This window comes from Triticum dicoccoides, chromosome 3A (genome assembly GCF_002162155.2).
Source record: "Triticum dicoccoides isolate Atlit2015 ecotype Zavitan chromosome 3A, WEW_v2.0, whole genome shotgun sequence".
In the NCBI taxonomy this organism is placed as follows: Eukaryota; Viridiplantae; Streptophyta; class Magnoliopsida; order Poales; family Poaceae; genus Triticum; species Triticum dicoccoides.
Window position 1 is genome coordinate 444,565,425 of NC_041384.1, and position 15,513 is coordinate 444,580,937.

At 47.2% G+C, this 15,513-nt stretch overlaps 2 protein-coding genes across 2 annotated transcripts; both read left to right on the forward strand.

The window, feature by feature from the left end:
• Window positions 1–4,247: 4,247 nt before the first annotated feature.
• LOC119268491 (elongation factor 2-like) lies at window positions 4,248–9,866 on the forward strand. The gene is made up of 3 exons (XM_037550146.1): window positions 4,248–4,361; window positions 5,315–5,444; window positions 7,220–9,866. The coding sequence occupies exons 2-3, from the start codon at window positions 5,354–5,356 to the stop codon at window positions 9,658–9,660; spliced, it is 2,532 nt and encodes an 843-aa protein (XP_037406043.1). The 5' UTR covers window positions 4,248–4,361; window positions 5,315–5,353; the 3' UTR covers window positions 9,661–9,866.
• A 4,592-nt stretch (window positions 9,867–14,458) lies between these two features.
• Window positions 14,459–15,266, forward strand: LOC119271608. The gene has a single exon (XM_037553363.1). The coding sequence runs from the start codon at window positions 14,536–14,538 to the stop codon at window positions 15,034–15,036; it is 501 nt and encodes a 166-aa protein (XP_037409260.1). The 5' UTR covers window positions 14,459–14,535; the 3' UTR covers window positions 15,037–15,266.
• The last annotated feature ends 247 nt before the right edge of the window (window positions 15,267–15,513 follow it).

Here is a 15,513-nt window from a genome sequence, read left to right on the forward strand (position 1 = left end):
CTTGTCATTAAAATGTTTTCCGACAAGTTCAAGGAGTTGACTACGATGAGACTTTCTCACTCGTAGCGATGCTAAGAGTCTGTTGGAATTATATTAGCAATTACTGCATTATTTATGAAATCTTGCAGATAGGATGTCAAAACATTGTTTCCTCGACGATTCTTGAGGAAAGGTTGTATGTGATACAACCGGAAGGTTTTGTCTATCCTGAAATATGCTAATAAATATGCAAAGCTCCAGCAATCCTTCTGAGGACTGGAGTGAGCATCTCGGAGTTGGAATGTATGCTTTGATGATGATCAAAGATTTTGGGTGTATACAAAGTTTATGAGTGACTTGTATTTCCAAAGAAGTGAGTGGGAGCACTATAGAATTTCCGATGAGTATATGTTGTTAACATATTGTTGATCGGAAATGACGTAGGATTTCTGGAAAGCATATAGGGTTATTTGGAAAGTGTTTTCAATGGAAAACCTGGATTAAGCTACTTGAACATTGAGCATCAAGATCTATAAGGATAGATCAAAACGCTTAATAGTACTTTCAAATGAGCACATACCTTGACATGATCTTGAAGGTGTTCAAGATGGATCAGTCAAAGAAGGAGTTCTTGCCTGAGTTGTAAGGTATGAAGTTAAGACTTAAAGCTCGACCATGGCAGAATAGAGAGAAAGGACTAAGGTCGTCCCCTATGCATAAGACGTAGGCTCTACAGTATGCTATGCTGTGTACCGCACCTGAAGTGTGCTTTACCATGAGTCAGTCAAGGGGTACAAGAGTGATCCAAGAATGGATCACAGGACAGCGGTCAAAGTTATCCTTAGTAACTAGTGGACTAAGGAATTTTCTCAATTATGGAGGTGGTAAAGGAGTTCGTCGTAAAGGGTTACGTCGATGCAAGCTTAACACCTATCCGGATAGCTCTGAGTAGAGATACCGGATACGTATAATGGAGCAACAATTTAGAATAGCTCCAAGTAGAACAATTATTTGGAATAGCTCCAAATAGAACGTGGTAGCTGCATCTAGGAGATGACATAGAGATTTGTAAAGCACACACGGATCTGAAAGGTTCAGACCCGTTGACTATAACCTCTCTCACAAGCATAACATGATCAAACCCAAAACTCATCGAGTGTTAATCACATGGTAAATGTGAACTAGATTATTGACTCTAGTAAACTCTTGGGTGTTAGTCACATGGGGATGTGACCTTGAGTGTTAATCACATATCGATGTGAACTAGATTATTGACTCTAGTGCAAGTGCGAGACTGTTGGAAATATGCCCTAGAGGCAATAATAAATTGATTATTATTATATTTCCTTGTTCATGATAATCGTTTATTATCCATGCTAGAATTGTATTGATAGGAAACTCAGATACATGTGTGGATACATAGACAACACCATGTCCCTAGTAAGCCTCTAGTTGACTAGCTCGTTAATCAATAGATGGTTACGGTTTCCTGACCATGGACATTGGATGTCGTTGATAACGGGATCACATCATTAGGAGAGTGATGTGATGGACAAGACCCAATCCTAAGCCTAGCACAAGATCATGTAGTTCGTATGCTAAAGCTTTTCTAATGTCAAGTATCATTTCCTTAGACCATGAGATTGTGCAACTCCCGGATACCGTAGGAGTGCTTTGGGTGTGCCAAACGTCACAACGTAACTGGGTGGCTATAAAGGTACACTACGGGTATCTCTGAAAGTGTCTGTTGGGTTGGCACGAATCGAGATTGGGATTTTGTCACTCCATGTAAACGGAGAGGTATCTCTGGGCCCACTCGGTAGGACATCATCATAATGTGCACAATGTGACCAAGGGGTTGATCACGGGATGATGTGTTACGGAACGAGTAAAGAGACTTGCCGGTAACGAGATTGAACAAGGTATCGGTATACCGACGATCGAATCTCGGGCAAGTAAAATACGGCTAGACAAAGGGAATTGTATACGGGATTGATTGAGTCCTTGACATCGTGGTTCATCCGATGAGATCATCGTGGAACATGTAGGAGCCAACATGGGTATCCAGATCCCGCTGTTGGTTATTGACCGGAGAACGTCTCGGTCATGTCTGCATGTCTCCCGAACCCGTAGGGTCTACACACTTAAGGTTCGATGACGCTAGGGTTATAAAGGAAGCTTGTATGTGGTTACCGAATGTTGTTCGGAGTCCCGGATGAGATCCCGGACGTCACGAGGAGTTCCGGAATGGTCCGGAGGTAAAGATTTATATATAGGAAGTCCTGTTTCGGCCATCGGGACAAGTTTCGGGGTCATCGGTATTGTACCGGGACCACCGGAAGGGTCCCGGGGGCCCACCGGGTGGGGCCACCTGCCCCGGGGGGCCACATGGGCTGTAGGGGGTGCGCCTTGGCCTACATGGGCCAAGGGCACCAGCCCCAAGAGGCCCATGCGCCTAGGGAACCCTAGAGGGAAGAGTCCTCAAGGGGGAAGGCACCTCCGAGGTGCCTTGAGGAGGATGGACTCCTCCCCCCCCCTCTTAGCCGCACCCTTTCCTTGGAGGAAGGGGCAAGGCTGCGCCTCCCCCCTCTCCCCTGCCCCTATATATAGTGGAGGGGAGGGAGGGCATCCATACCTGAGCCCTTGGCGCCTCCCTCCCTCCCGTGACACCTCCTCCTCTCCCGTAGGTGCTTGGCGAAGCCCTGCAGGATTGCCACGCTCCTCCATCACCACCACGCCGTTGTGCTGCTGCTGGATGGAGTCTTCCTCAACCTCTCCCTCTCTCCTTGCTGGATCAAGGCGTGGGAGACATCGTCGAGCTGTACGTGTGTTGAACGCGGAGTTGCCGTCCGTTCGGCACTAGGATCATCGGTGATCTGAATCACGACGAGTACGACTCCATCAACCCCGTTCACTTGAACGCTTCCGCTTAGCGATCTACAAGGGTATGTAGATGCACTCTCCTTCCCCTCGTTGCTGGTCTCTCCATAGATAGATCTTGGTGTTACGTAGGAAAACTTTTGAATTTCTGCTACGTTCCCCAACAGTTTAACGCTCGCCATTGGAGCAGCCTAGGTCGTTGGATTGACTTAGTTCGATGGCCGAGATCAGTTGGATCTGCCCCTTTGGGTCTTTTTATATTGGTATAGATGTCATGTCGTTGTTTGTGATAGCCTCATGTTGTCCCACATGAGTACCAATGTCCCTGACACATGCGCAGACTACCTCGACTTGGATCATGTACAACTCATTAAAGATGGACCTCTTCGCGCTCATGAGAGAACTCTCGCTCCACTCATAAACCCTCACTCGATCATCGTGCCATTCCGGAAAATCCATCAGTAGGTGTCCTGGCATGGTGACTAGGTTAGAGGGGAAACATAAGACGGTTTTATCCATGCTCAGGTCATCTGAAAGAGATAAAACCCTACTCCTGCTCTGTGTATATTACTATTGGGGTGTACAAAGTACAAGTATAACCGAAGGATTGCATGATAGGTGGAAGGGAGTCCTCCATGGCTCCGGCTTCCTTATCTTGAACGACAAGACTTCCAGAGTCTTCTCGTATAGGGCCCAAAGGTCGTACTGATGTCTCAGGGCGGAACCGACCTAGGAGGCCTCGGGACGGCTTACTTGGGCTGGTTACCAGCAAGGTGTGGCACCCGTGGGCCATAACACCGTTAGTATCCCATGAACTGGTCATCAGACTTGTGTGCATCCCGACCAACATCGATCCACCCATTTCTCCTCTGTCGAACACGATCAATCAAATATCAAAAGCAATTCATTTTATACATACCACACTGGACGGTAAACACAAATACTTACAAAGCCGGTATCATTTAGAGCTTCTGTCACAATGTTCGTAGTAGAGCAGATTTGTTGCTAGTATTCACATTTGTATTTTGGCTGAAAAAGTTGCACGACTTGTCCACACTAACCAATTGACCGGAGGCTGCACAACAAGAAGTAAAAGTGGATACCCTAAAAAAAGTAAAAATGGAAGAGTAAGGGCCAAGCTGCATGCACAGCCTCACTATACGTAAGGGCCAAGTTTTTTATTTGAGAGATCGAAGAGTGGCCCAGAAATCAGCTCGGAATAAGTCCACCGCGCATTCTCCGAACTATCTCTCCCTTGGTACAGATCGGACGGCATCGCTCGCCTCACAGCCGCACGGACAGCCACGATTCGCTCGCCTTTCCCGCGGCGCCGTCACTACGCAGCCAATAAAACCCCCCGCAAGGCCGCAACCCCCGGTCGCCCACAGCGCGCAGGCCACTGGGGGATCGCCTAGGTCCTTCTCCTGCGCCTTCGTTCGGCGCCGCCATCCTCCAGGGCTGTCCTCATCTCATTCCTCCTGATAGCGAGGGGGATCCTCAAGGTGAGACAACATCCTTGTGCTCGATCGATCTATTCCCTGTAGATCGTCCAGTGCGTCGAGTGGTTTTGGTCCAGCTCGCAAGGGTTCTTGTTCTTCCCGTGGAATGATTTAACATTATTCGTAGTGGGTACAAGTAATGGTCTGGTGCTGAATGCCGATCTAAATCTGGTAGATGTATCTTTTGTATCACACAACACGCCCTAGATTTTTCTCCCTGATGTATTTTACCGTCTGATGCGATATAAATGCCGTTCTGTTGAGACGTTTTAGGTGTTATTTCACATTCGGTTTTATTTCCAGTAGCCGAGTTTAAATTATGTTAGGTATTCGAACATATGAATATGTGAATCGTAAATATATTGTTTCCGCAGGGCCATAAGTTTCTGCAGAGTGACATGGATATGTGTTTCGTTTATTAAGAGATTTATGTTCCGTTTACTACAGTATTATGCTACTGATTCATGCGATTCACTAGATACTCAATCTTTGTTTTCCTTCTCTTTCTTGTATTGATACAAGAGCTTTGTTTAGTTGTGTTCTGACAATCTTGGGTATTTTTTTCCAAGGCTTTGTTTTCTGTTATCTCTACTCTCTGATTTACGATTTCTTGCTATGTAAATAGGGATAACAGAATGTAATATAGACTGAAATGTTTAATGGTACAACATTTACCTTAGTTGTCATGCAGAATGTAATATAGACTGAAGTATCACCTGGCTTGCATTATATTGATGTCCTTGTTTTCAACCTGTGCTTTAATTTTTTACCGTGTCTACTGAATTTTGTCTTTCCATTCTCGCTTACCTTTGTGCACTTATGTATACCAACATAGGAGCTACCAAATCTGTTTAGGACTGTCAATCATTTCTACCTTGGGGTGATTCAGTAATCTTCTTAGTACTGTTAGTCTTAGTCATTACATGGATTCTAACTTGGTTACTACTTTTGAACAGGAACTTATATTTGTAGTGTGATAATCAAAAGCAGTCAAGATGGTGAAATTCACAGTAGAAGGACTCCGCATCATCATGGACAAGCAAAATAATATTCGCAACATGTCTGTTATTGCTCATGTGGACCATGGTATGTGCTGGGAAAGTTACTGCTTGGGTTGCACAAGTATTTGATGTTTTTATTCATATGTTATCTATGGGGGTTGATCCTTTTTTGCTTGTTCGTATTGTCTCTTGTTTGTATGAACAGTTGCTCAGCATAGACTTGTGAAATATTTTATCTCACAGCATAGCTTGTTTATATTTCTGTTCTCAGATTGTATATTTCTGCTCATATTTTTTCTTTGTATCGATTCTTTATAGCTTGTTCATGATGTCTCTTGTTTTGCTAGAACACATGCCCATTTTTAGATTGCTGTGATATTTTAATTGCATATGAAAAAGATAACGCCCACACGTGTGGGCGTTTGCATCTCGCCCACACGCATGGATCAACGTCCGTTTGTGTTTGCACGAATCTTAGTATGTTTTGCCAGATTTTTTATGCCACGTAGGACTGGGCTGGTGTGTGGGCATTCATCTGGTCGCCCACACGTCCGTTTCATCATGCGGAGGGGCTGGTGTGTGGGCGTTTAGCAGTTCGCCCACACGCCAGTTTTCACGCACGCAGAGGGGCTGGTGTGTGGGCGTCTATCAGTTCGCCCACACGCCCGTCTCCTCTCCCACACCCAAAGTTGTCAGTTGCCATGTGTTTTGCAGGGTACATGGCAACTGCCCTAGTGTGCTTGTAAGCAGATGACAACTCTCTCTTTACCCGAACATGTTATTTTGCCATGTCTTTTTTGTAGTGCTACATGGCAACTACCTAGTGTTAGTAGGTGGCAACTCCTAAAGTTTTCAAATCATGGCAACTGTACTAGACCAGACCATACATGGCAACAGCTGCAGTTGTCCAAAAATGGCATCTGGCACTTGACCTGAGATGGCAACTGCAGTTGAGCAACCATGGCAACTGTAGTTGTCAGACATGGCAACTGTAGTTCAGCAACATGGCAATTGCAGTTAAACGAACGTGGAGGAGGGTCCGGACCATGGCAACTATGGGGACGCGTGGTGATTGTCACGCGGGGCATGCGGAACGGTGAGGTAGGAGGCCGGACGTACGGGCGTGTGGGCATTATCTATTTTGCCCACACGTAGGCGTGTGGAAGGGACCACGAGGCAAAAGACTGAGCGTGTGGGCATTACTTGTTTTGCCCACACGTAGACGTGTGGACTGATTCTCTTAGATACCACACGAAACGTGTGGCCAGACCCCTTAACGCCCACACGTGTGGGCGTTATCGGGACCCATTGCATAATATAGCTCGTTTACATTTCTGCTGTCAGATTGTATTTTCATCCTGAAAATTGCAGTCCATATGACTTTGACCAAATACTAGCTTAAACATGATTGTGCACAGTAAAGTAAAATTCAATGGGTAACCTGTTTGTTCCTTTAATTTTAAGGATCTGATCATCCAGGATTTAAAGCTACTTTTGTATTGTCCTGAAGTAAATGGGTGATTATTTCAATATGTGCTGGTTGTATTTTCTGTACTGCATAGTTATGTTATGCAATTTAATCTCAGTAGATCATGTGTGCTCATCAAGCCATTTTCTATCTCTCTTGTTTGTTTTAGTTTTAATCTTGTTATTTATTTATTTTGCAAAATTTAATCTTGTTAGTAATCCCTGAATTCCAACATTTGTCTACTCTCCTTTTGGTGGGTCAGTGTTTTGACTGTGCTCTATCTTTGTAGCATTCTAGCGCTCCGTTTCTTGTTCAATGTTAAGAGTGTGCATTGTAATTAAATGTTATTAACTCATGTTTTTGACCACATTCATGGTTTTTAATTACGGCAGGCAAGTCTACGCTTACTGATTCTCTAGTGGCAGCTGCTGGGATTATTGCACAAGAAGTTGCAGGTGACGTCCGCATGACTGATACTCGTGCAGATGAAGCAGAACGTGGTATCACAATCAAATCCACGGGTATATCTCTTTTCTATGAGATGACTGATGAATCACTCAGGTCTTATAAGGGCGAGAGAGATGGGAATGAATACCTGATCAACCTTATAGATTCGCCTGGGCACGTTGATTTCTCTTCAGAAGTCACAGCTGCTCTTCGTATTACTGATGGTGCTTTGGTGGTGGTTGACTGTATTGAGGGTGTCTGTGTGCAAACTGAAACTGTGCTTCGCCAAGCCCTTGGTGAGAGGATTAGGCCCGTCCTTACTGTGAACAAGATGGACAGATGCTTCCTTGAGCTTCAGGTTGATGGTGAGGAAGCTTACCAGACTTTCTCCCGTGTCATTGAGAACGCCAATGTCATTATGGCAACATATGAAGATGCAAAACTTGGTGATGTCCAAGTCTACCCAGAGAAGGGAACTGTTGCTTTCTCTGCTGGTTTACATGGATGGGCATTTACTCTCACCAACTTTGCTAAGATGTATGCCTCCAAGTTTGGAGTTGATGAAACTAAAATGATGGAGAGGCTTTGGGGTGAGAACTTCTTTGACACAGCCACGAAAAAGTGGACCAACAAGAACACGGGCTCTCCTACTTGCAAGAGAGGTTTTGTTCAGTTCTGCTATGATCCAATCAAGCAAATAATCAACACCTGCATGAATGACCAGAAGGATAAATTGTGGCCTATGTTACAGAAGCTTGGTGTGACCATGAAGGCTGATGAGAAGGAGCTAATGGGCAAGCCTTTAATGAAGCGTGTTATGCAGACTTGGCTGCCAGCAAGTACAGCTCTACTTGAGATGATGATATTCCACCTTCCTTCTCCTTCCAAAGCACAGAAGTATCGTGTAGAGAACTTGTATGAGGGGCCCCTTGACGATGTCTATGCAACTGCTATAAGAAACTGTGACCCAGAAGGTCCTCTTATGCTCTATGTTTCCAAGATGATTCCAGCATCTGACAAGGGCAGATTCTTTGCGTTTGGCCGTGTCTTCTCTGGGAGAATTGCAACTGGCATGAAGGTCCGGATCATGGGCCCAAACTATGTTCCTGGCCAGAAGAAGGATCTGTACGTGAAGAGTGTCCAGCGTACAGTTATTTGGATGGGAAAGAAGCAAGAGTCTGTTGACGATGTTCCTTGTGGTAATACTGTTGCTATGGTTGGCTTGGATCAGTTCATCACAAAGAATGCTACCCTGACAAACGAAAAGGAGGTTGATGCATGCCCAATCAGAGCAATGAAATTTTCTGTATCCCCTGTTGTACGCGTTGCTGTGCAGTGCAAGGTTGCCTCTGATCTTCCCAAACTTGTCGAAGGCTTGAAGCGCCTGGCGAAGTCTGACCCTATGGTTGTGTGTTCCATGGAAGAGTCTGGCGAGCATATCATTGCTGGAGCTGGAGAGCTGCACCTTGAAATTTGTTTGAAGGATCTGCAGGAGGATTTCATGGGTGGTGCTGAGATTATTGTTTCCCCTCCTGTTGTCTCTTTCCGTGAGACCGTTCTTGAGAAGTCCTGCCGCACCGTGATGAGCAAGTCCCCGAACAAGCACAACCGTCTCTACATGGAAGCTCGTCCCATGGAGGAAGGGCTGGCCGAGGCCATTGACGATGGCCGCATCGGCCCACGTGATGATCCCAAGGTGCGCTCCAAGGTCCTGTCCGAGGAGTTTGGTTGGGACAAGGATCTTGCCAAGAAGATTTGGTGTTTTGGACCCGAGACCACTGGGCCGAACATGGTTGTTGATATGTGCAAGGGAGTGCAGTATCTGAATGAAATCAAGGACTCCGTTGTGGCTGGCTTCCAGTGGGCGTCGAAAGAAGGGGCATTGGCAGAGGAAAACATGCGTGGTATTTGCTTTGAGGTCTGTGACGTCGTTCTCCATACAGATGCTATTCACAGGGGTGGCGGTCAGGTCATCCCGACGGCTAGAAGGGTTATTTATGCTTCTCAGCTCACAGCTAAGCCAAGGTTACTTGAGCCTGTGTACCTAGTGGAGATCCAGGCACCTGAGAATGCACTTGGTGGTATCTATGGTGTTCTTAACCAGAAGAGAGGGCACGTGTTTGAGGAGATGCAGAGGCCTGGTACCCCACTTTACAACATCAAGGCGTACCTCCCTGTTATCGAGTCCTTTGGTTTCTCCGGCACACTTAGGGCTGCGACATCTGGTCAGGCCTTCCCGCAGTGTGTGTTTGATCACTGGGACATGATGTCTGCTGATCCTTTGGAGGCAGGATCACAGGCGGCGCAGCTGGTTTTGGATATCCGCAAGAGAAAAGGGTTGAAAGAACAGATGACCCCTCTCTCCGAATTTGAGGACAAGCTCTAAATTTTTGCTCCCATGTTATCTGTTATCTCAGCAAATTTTTGATCTATGCTTGGTCTGTGTCAAGAGATGTACTCTTTCGTATTCTAGTTCCTTGGGTTGTGTTGTACTGAACCTATTTCGGTCTCTATCGGATTTAGCAAATAATTTACCTTATATGATATATGCTTGATTGAGTAGTTGATTTTAGCAAGTGTTGCTTTGCATCTCCTAATTGCATTTTCTTCTTATGTTTGAGAACCTTGGCAAGTTTTTTCAATGTTTCCTTGCGTCTGATAAATTGCCCCAACTGGTTTTATTGAAAACTTGAGCAGATTGTTGTAAATTAGCTGTTGCCATTTCTTTGCAAGAGATTTTTTAAATTCTTATGTAGGACTATGCTCAGAGCTTCTAATGTGAAAAGAGGTGTTTTTGCAATGAGAAACACTGTACACTGTATTATTTCATGACGATAATTCTCTTGCATTTAACTTAAGAAACACCCCATAAAATACATCAGCATTCCAATTTACAAAGTGCAACCTGGGCAGACTCAAGTCCTGAATTGTTTTCGTTTTGACATTGTCCATTGTGCTCTGGGCATATAAATGGAAGTTCACTCTTGAACAATCTATGTTACTCCCTCTGTAAAGTAATATAAGATCTTTTAGATCACTTAAGTAGTGATCTAAAAGATCTTATATTAGTTTACAGAGGGGAGTATAAATTAATTTGGTGGGAGCCAAAAGATTTTCCCTTGGGTGATTGTTGGTATGAATTTGACCAGGACGTATGCAATTGAAATAGCAAATCGTCTTAACCCTGGTTATTTCTGTTTACTCTAGTGATTTTAAACTCTTGACTGCACTCGGAGATTTTAAACCCTGCTAATATTTGTTTCAGGTCTGACAGAAGCATAAGAAATGTGAGACTGATGGAGAGATATAATTACTTTGCTTCGAGTTGTCACCAATATGGTTTTAGAGTCTCTGTCAAGATGAAAGGGAGAGTGATTTGGCTGGCGTATAGATGCCCTGAAGCACATGCACACTGGATTGTCTTCTATGTGGCTGGTTGCTTAACTGCATTTTCTTACCAAATTTATCACCCTGCTCCCTTTATGCTGTTGTGCATGAACTTGACTCTTATTATCAGATTTCTTTTTTAATCATCGCTTCTGCAATTCTGTAGGCTGTTGAAACTGCTCTTGCTTGGTCCGAACGTATTTACGTAGAATTTTCTGTAGTCAATTTTCGTTCCCATTTTATGACAAAAGGGACTGTTGTCAATCTGAACAACAGGTTTTATGAGACAAATCTAGAAGCTGAAATGATCAAACGTATAGACCAAATCCAGGACATAGTTCAGTGGATGGGATGGGATGGGAGCCCTACAAAGTTACATACACAAGTGATTATTGCCAAGCTTTGTATGAGCACGCCCTTGAGTTAATATGGGAAGTGCTCGCCTATGTGGGTCAACATGATCTTTTCCTCCCCTCCTTTCTTTATCATGTAACAATAGTAAATTTGAAAGGAAATGGATCGTTCTTAACTTTTGTTTGAAAATAGGTAAAACTCCTTACCGTGGAGTCCCCCGCCCCTCCCCTTCTCGCGACCGCGCCGCCCCCGCGGGCGTCCGGCCGCGCCCCGATCTCCCCCCCCCTCCAGCCCCCCTCTTTCCCTCCTCCCCGCCGCCGTCGCTGGCGCCCGCGGCTGGCCTGGCCCCGGGGTCGCTGGTGGCGGCGGCCCCCTGCCTTTCCCCTCCCGGTGGCTCTCCGGCGCGGGGCGGAGCTGCGCCGGGGGGTGCTCCTCGGCGGTGACGGTCTTGCTGGCGGCCGGGTGCCTCGTCGCAGGGCGGGCGAGCGAGCGGCTGGACGGCGGCGGCGTCGTTGGCGGCGGGGTGGCACTGCGGCACGTCCTGGCGGCGGAGCTCGGCCCAGATCTAGGCCCTACGGGGCCATCTGGTCTTGGCCAGGCCGGCGGCGGGGCGGGTCGGTGGCGTGATTCCTAGAAGGCGGGGGAGCGGCGTTGCGCAACGGGGGCTGGCGGTGCCGACGCCAGCCTGCTACAACATTGCTGGCGGGGCTTAGCGGGCCCGTTTCGGGCCTGGCCGGGCCAGGGGTGGCCTGGTATGCCCCGCTGCCGTGTCCGGTCGGCTACCGCGACGGTGCCAGAGGCGCGGGCTTCTCGCACGACGGCGGTGGAGGTGGTTCCCTCCCGCTCGGCCTTGGTGCTGCTGCTCTCGTCGTGTGGCGCTTCTCTCCGGTCTTCTCGGCCTCGTGTTGGTGCTCGTAGTGAGACGGCGTGGGTGTCGGCGCAACCGCGATGGCGCATTGGGTGGTGGTTTGGTTGGTAGGCTCCGGATGGGCGGTGGTGTTTGGCGTGCGGGAGAAATCCTTGCCGGCTCGTCCGGCTCCGATGCGGTGACAACGGCGGGTGCCACCATTCCTTCTTGAAGGGTGTCGGTGGTAGCCATTCTCCACCTCCCTCTGCGTATCGGGGGAAACCCTAGGACTCATCCGGGCAGCAGCGTCGTCGACGTCGCATACCTTCTTGGAGGTGCTGCTTGGTACGCGGCACTCGGAACCTCGGGCTGTGGTGTAGTGTCTCTGGAGGGCGCAGCGGTGGCGGGCCTTCCGCGCTTAGTCGAGCTGCCGTTGTTGGCATTTGTTTTTTCTTCCTTTCGTCTTTGGGCTTGTTGTGCTGCTCGCCCCAGCATCGCGTTTGCACTGTTGGTTGGTGCTTTGGAATACAAAGCGGGGGGAAACCCTTTTTCGGTAAAATAGGTAAAACTTTTGTGCATATACTTATTTGTTTTGAAAATTTGGGCAATCTCTGTATGGCTTTCTGTTGGACAACATCGATGAGAAGGGAGGATGCCGAAGTATTTAAGATCTGCTTCTTGCCTCCTTTTGATTTAGGTGGAAATCTATTCATGGGCCAAATATTTCTTTTGGTGTTACCTTCCTTCTTTTCAGTTGCAGCCAAGGAAGTAGTAGCATATATTTTGATACCTGATTGATAGTTTTTTTGGTTCCTGCAGTTGTAGTCCAAATTGTACAAGCACAAAGCATGTCTGGATAAAAGTGGAACCGCAGCAGTTTATCTCCCGAACCTAAAGGCGTTTTATCAGATATAGGATGGTGTTCAGAGGAGAGTTGTGGCACTTTATATATTCTATGTTCACATTAGGAACTTCTTTGAAATAATCGTTGGCTCGGTGGTCCTATGCTATGTCATGTTTTATGTGAGGTATTTCATGATTCAGATAAAAATGCACTTGCCAATTTTTTGTATCCATGGGAAGATTAGCAGGGGAGGCCCAAAACTTTTTTCTGATCAGTTCCCAAAACTTTTTTCTCTGATACTAGTGTTGAGGTTGGGGAGTGATTCGGTTTGTAGAGTGTTTGTTGGAGGTAGTCTAGTACAGTGGAACAAACTGAAGGCAATATGTGGTGGCGTTTTGCTCAAATGGAAAAAGTGATAAGCTAGCCCGCAAAAAAAAATGTGATAAGCTGTGGACTATCGAAATGAGAAATGTGCAGCGGCTGACTAGAAAAGAGAGAGACTGGGCTCCGGTGGTACATCGGCTGACTATTTGAACATCGCATACTTGCTTGTGTCTCTCCGAAGCTATATACAGTTGTTTTATGCATGAGCTGAATCCTTTTTATTCGTCAGCTGTAGTTCGCTCTTCCTTTTTTCTTTCTGTTGATCTCCTGAGGTCTGCCTATCCCTGCCTTTTTTAATAAACCCAGCGTTGCTCTTTGTCCCTGGTGTTCTGAGCTCTCCTGCGTTATGCACAAGAACACCTCTGCTCTGGGCATGTTTAGACTAAGCTTCTCCACCGTTTTTTTTTTCTTGTCTTTTCTGTTGCTCTTTGGGTTTGCCTACTTATGTAGAATGCTGGTTTCTTTAATAGAAATCGGAGGTCTGTCAACCCCTCTTTTTTCATAAAAAATGGGAGAAGATTAGCAACTTGTGTATATCTGCGCTTTGGATTGTGCAAATGCCTCATTTAGAACTTCCACAAAGATGCTTCTCTGTCCCATCGCCTCACTAGAAATTCAAACCTCTGGAGTTGGCTGATACTGTTATTTGCACGAGTTGTTTCCGTAAGAAAGAGAAGCCACTAGTGTAAAAAAATGTTTCAATATTATGGGACGAAGGGGGTATTTGCCATTAGCTGGATTGCTGACTCAGACAAAAAGTCCCTGCTGAAAGGAAGCACACAACAGGATTTCCAACGACAATACCTAATAAATCGATAATGACTGATTAAGTGATTATTTACGGTGCATGCTTGTGCACGCCGCCGTGCGTTTTGGTTGACCGGATCGATCTGACTAAGTCCACAACGCCCTGGACAGCTTAGTCAAACACAACGCGATCGTCACTCACCACATCATTCCGATCCATCATTTTAATTTGAACAAGTTAATTTACTCAACAGTTTGAGACCGTGTCTCCGAGTTCTGACCGTGACTATGCAACCGTAGCTTATCATATATGCCGAGCGCCAATGCAAATCCGAGCTACGAACGACTTGTTCCCGCCGGAATGCCATGTCACGTTGAATAATTGGTATGGTCCGGAGGTCAGATACACCTCCGTTCTCGGTAACTTGTGAGCTGGGACAAGAAAACACCTCAGCTAACACCTGCTGTACACCTCCACACTCACCCGGCACCTTCCATGAAATGTTTATTACAGACATGTTTAGACGATCATATTTTATGTTTGCACGTGACGGCAGCAGCTCTCGCCAACGGATGCATAAAAGGATCGAGATCGGTGTCGGATTAGCATTCAGCAACAGAAGTTCTTCCGTGTCACGGAACATACACCAAACCCAGCCTACGAGAGCGACCAAGGAGCGGGGAGAGCGTGCACGACCATGGAAGCCGAGGCCTTCCCGATACGGTTCACCAAGGGCATACGGTCCTACTGGCGCCGGAGCAAGTACCAGCGCGTGGACGGCGCCACGGCGGGCCGGGGCACGCGCCACCTGGTGCGGCTCGGGGACGGCGGCAGCAGCGACGGCAAGGCGTGGGGCGTGCGGCTCGGCGGCATGTTCCGGGTGCGCGTCAAGGCGCCGGCCTCGGCCGTGGCCGCGGCGAAGGCCCCGAAGCGCGTGCTTGGCCGGATAAGGGACGCGTACGTGGACGCCATGCTCGGCGCGGCCAAGAAGCACTCGGCGGCGACGCACACGCTGCCGAACGGGCCGACCCCGGAGGCGCTGTGGCAGAAGCGGGTGCCCGTGCGCCGGTCGCGCAGCCAGGCGCAGGTGCGGCAGAAGGCGGACGAGCTGGGCCAGAGGCTCGTCCTCGAGATGTACAAGTCCGTGCGCGCGTCCAGGGACCTCGCGGGCATGCTCGAAGCTTCAAGGGCGCGATAGCATGGATGCACTGCACCAGCGACTTGGAGGAAGGCGAATGATGTGTTAGTGTTACACATATGCTTGTATATGTAAGATCAGTTGGTGATATGTAATCTGTTCATAACCATGGGGCTTTGCTCTGCTGTAAATTCTCCATAATTCCATGACTGTTTGCTTGTGAGGTTATATGCGATGACGCTTAGGAAAGTGAAACTTCTTTGTCTACGCTGTGCTGATTGCTGGGCCAGCTGATCAGGCAATTACAGTGTGCAGTAAAAGATGCACCACGGAAGAAAAGAGAAAGAATGGCCAAAATGCTGATCTACAAATTTTCTCGCATGTCATGTGCGCCTCCGCACTCTCGACTCTCCTGCGTCTTCTTCCGTTGCACAAGAACTACACACCTCCCGCCAATTCTTTTAGATAAAAAGCATGTCCGGCTTTAAAGTTATAAAGCCAACAAGGCCAGCATAACACACATAGGTAGCAATATTA

Coding starts and splice junctions, on each gene's coding strand:
- LOC119271608 (XM_037553363.1), top strand. CDS start 14,536: ATGGAAGCCGAGGCCTTCCCGATACGGTTCACCAAGGGCATACGGTCC.
- LOC119268491 (XM_037550146.1), top strand. CDS start 5,354: ATGGTGAAATTCACAGTAGAAGGACTCCGCATCATCATGGACAAGCAA. Junction 5,445..7,219: donor TATTGCTCATGTGGACCATG/GTATGTGCTGGG, acceptor TAATTACGGCAG/GCAAGTCTACGCTTACTGAT.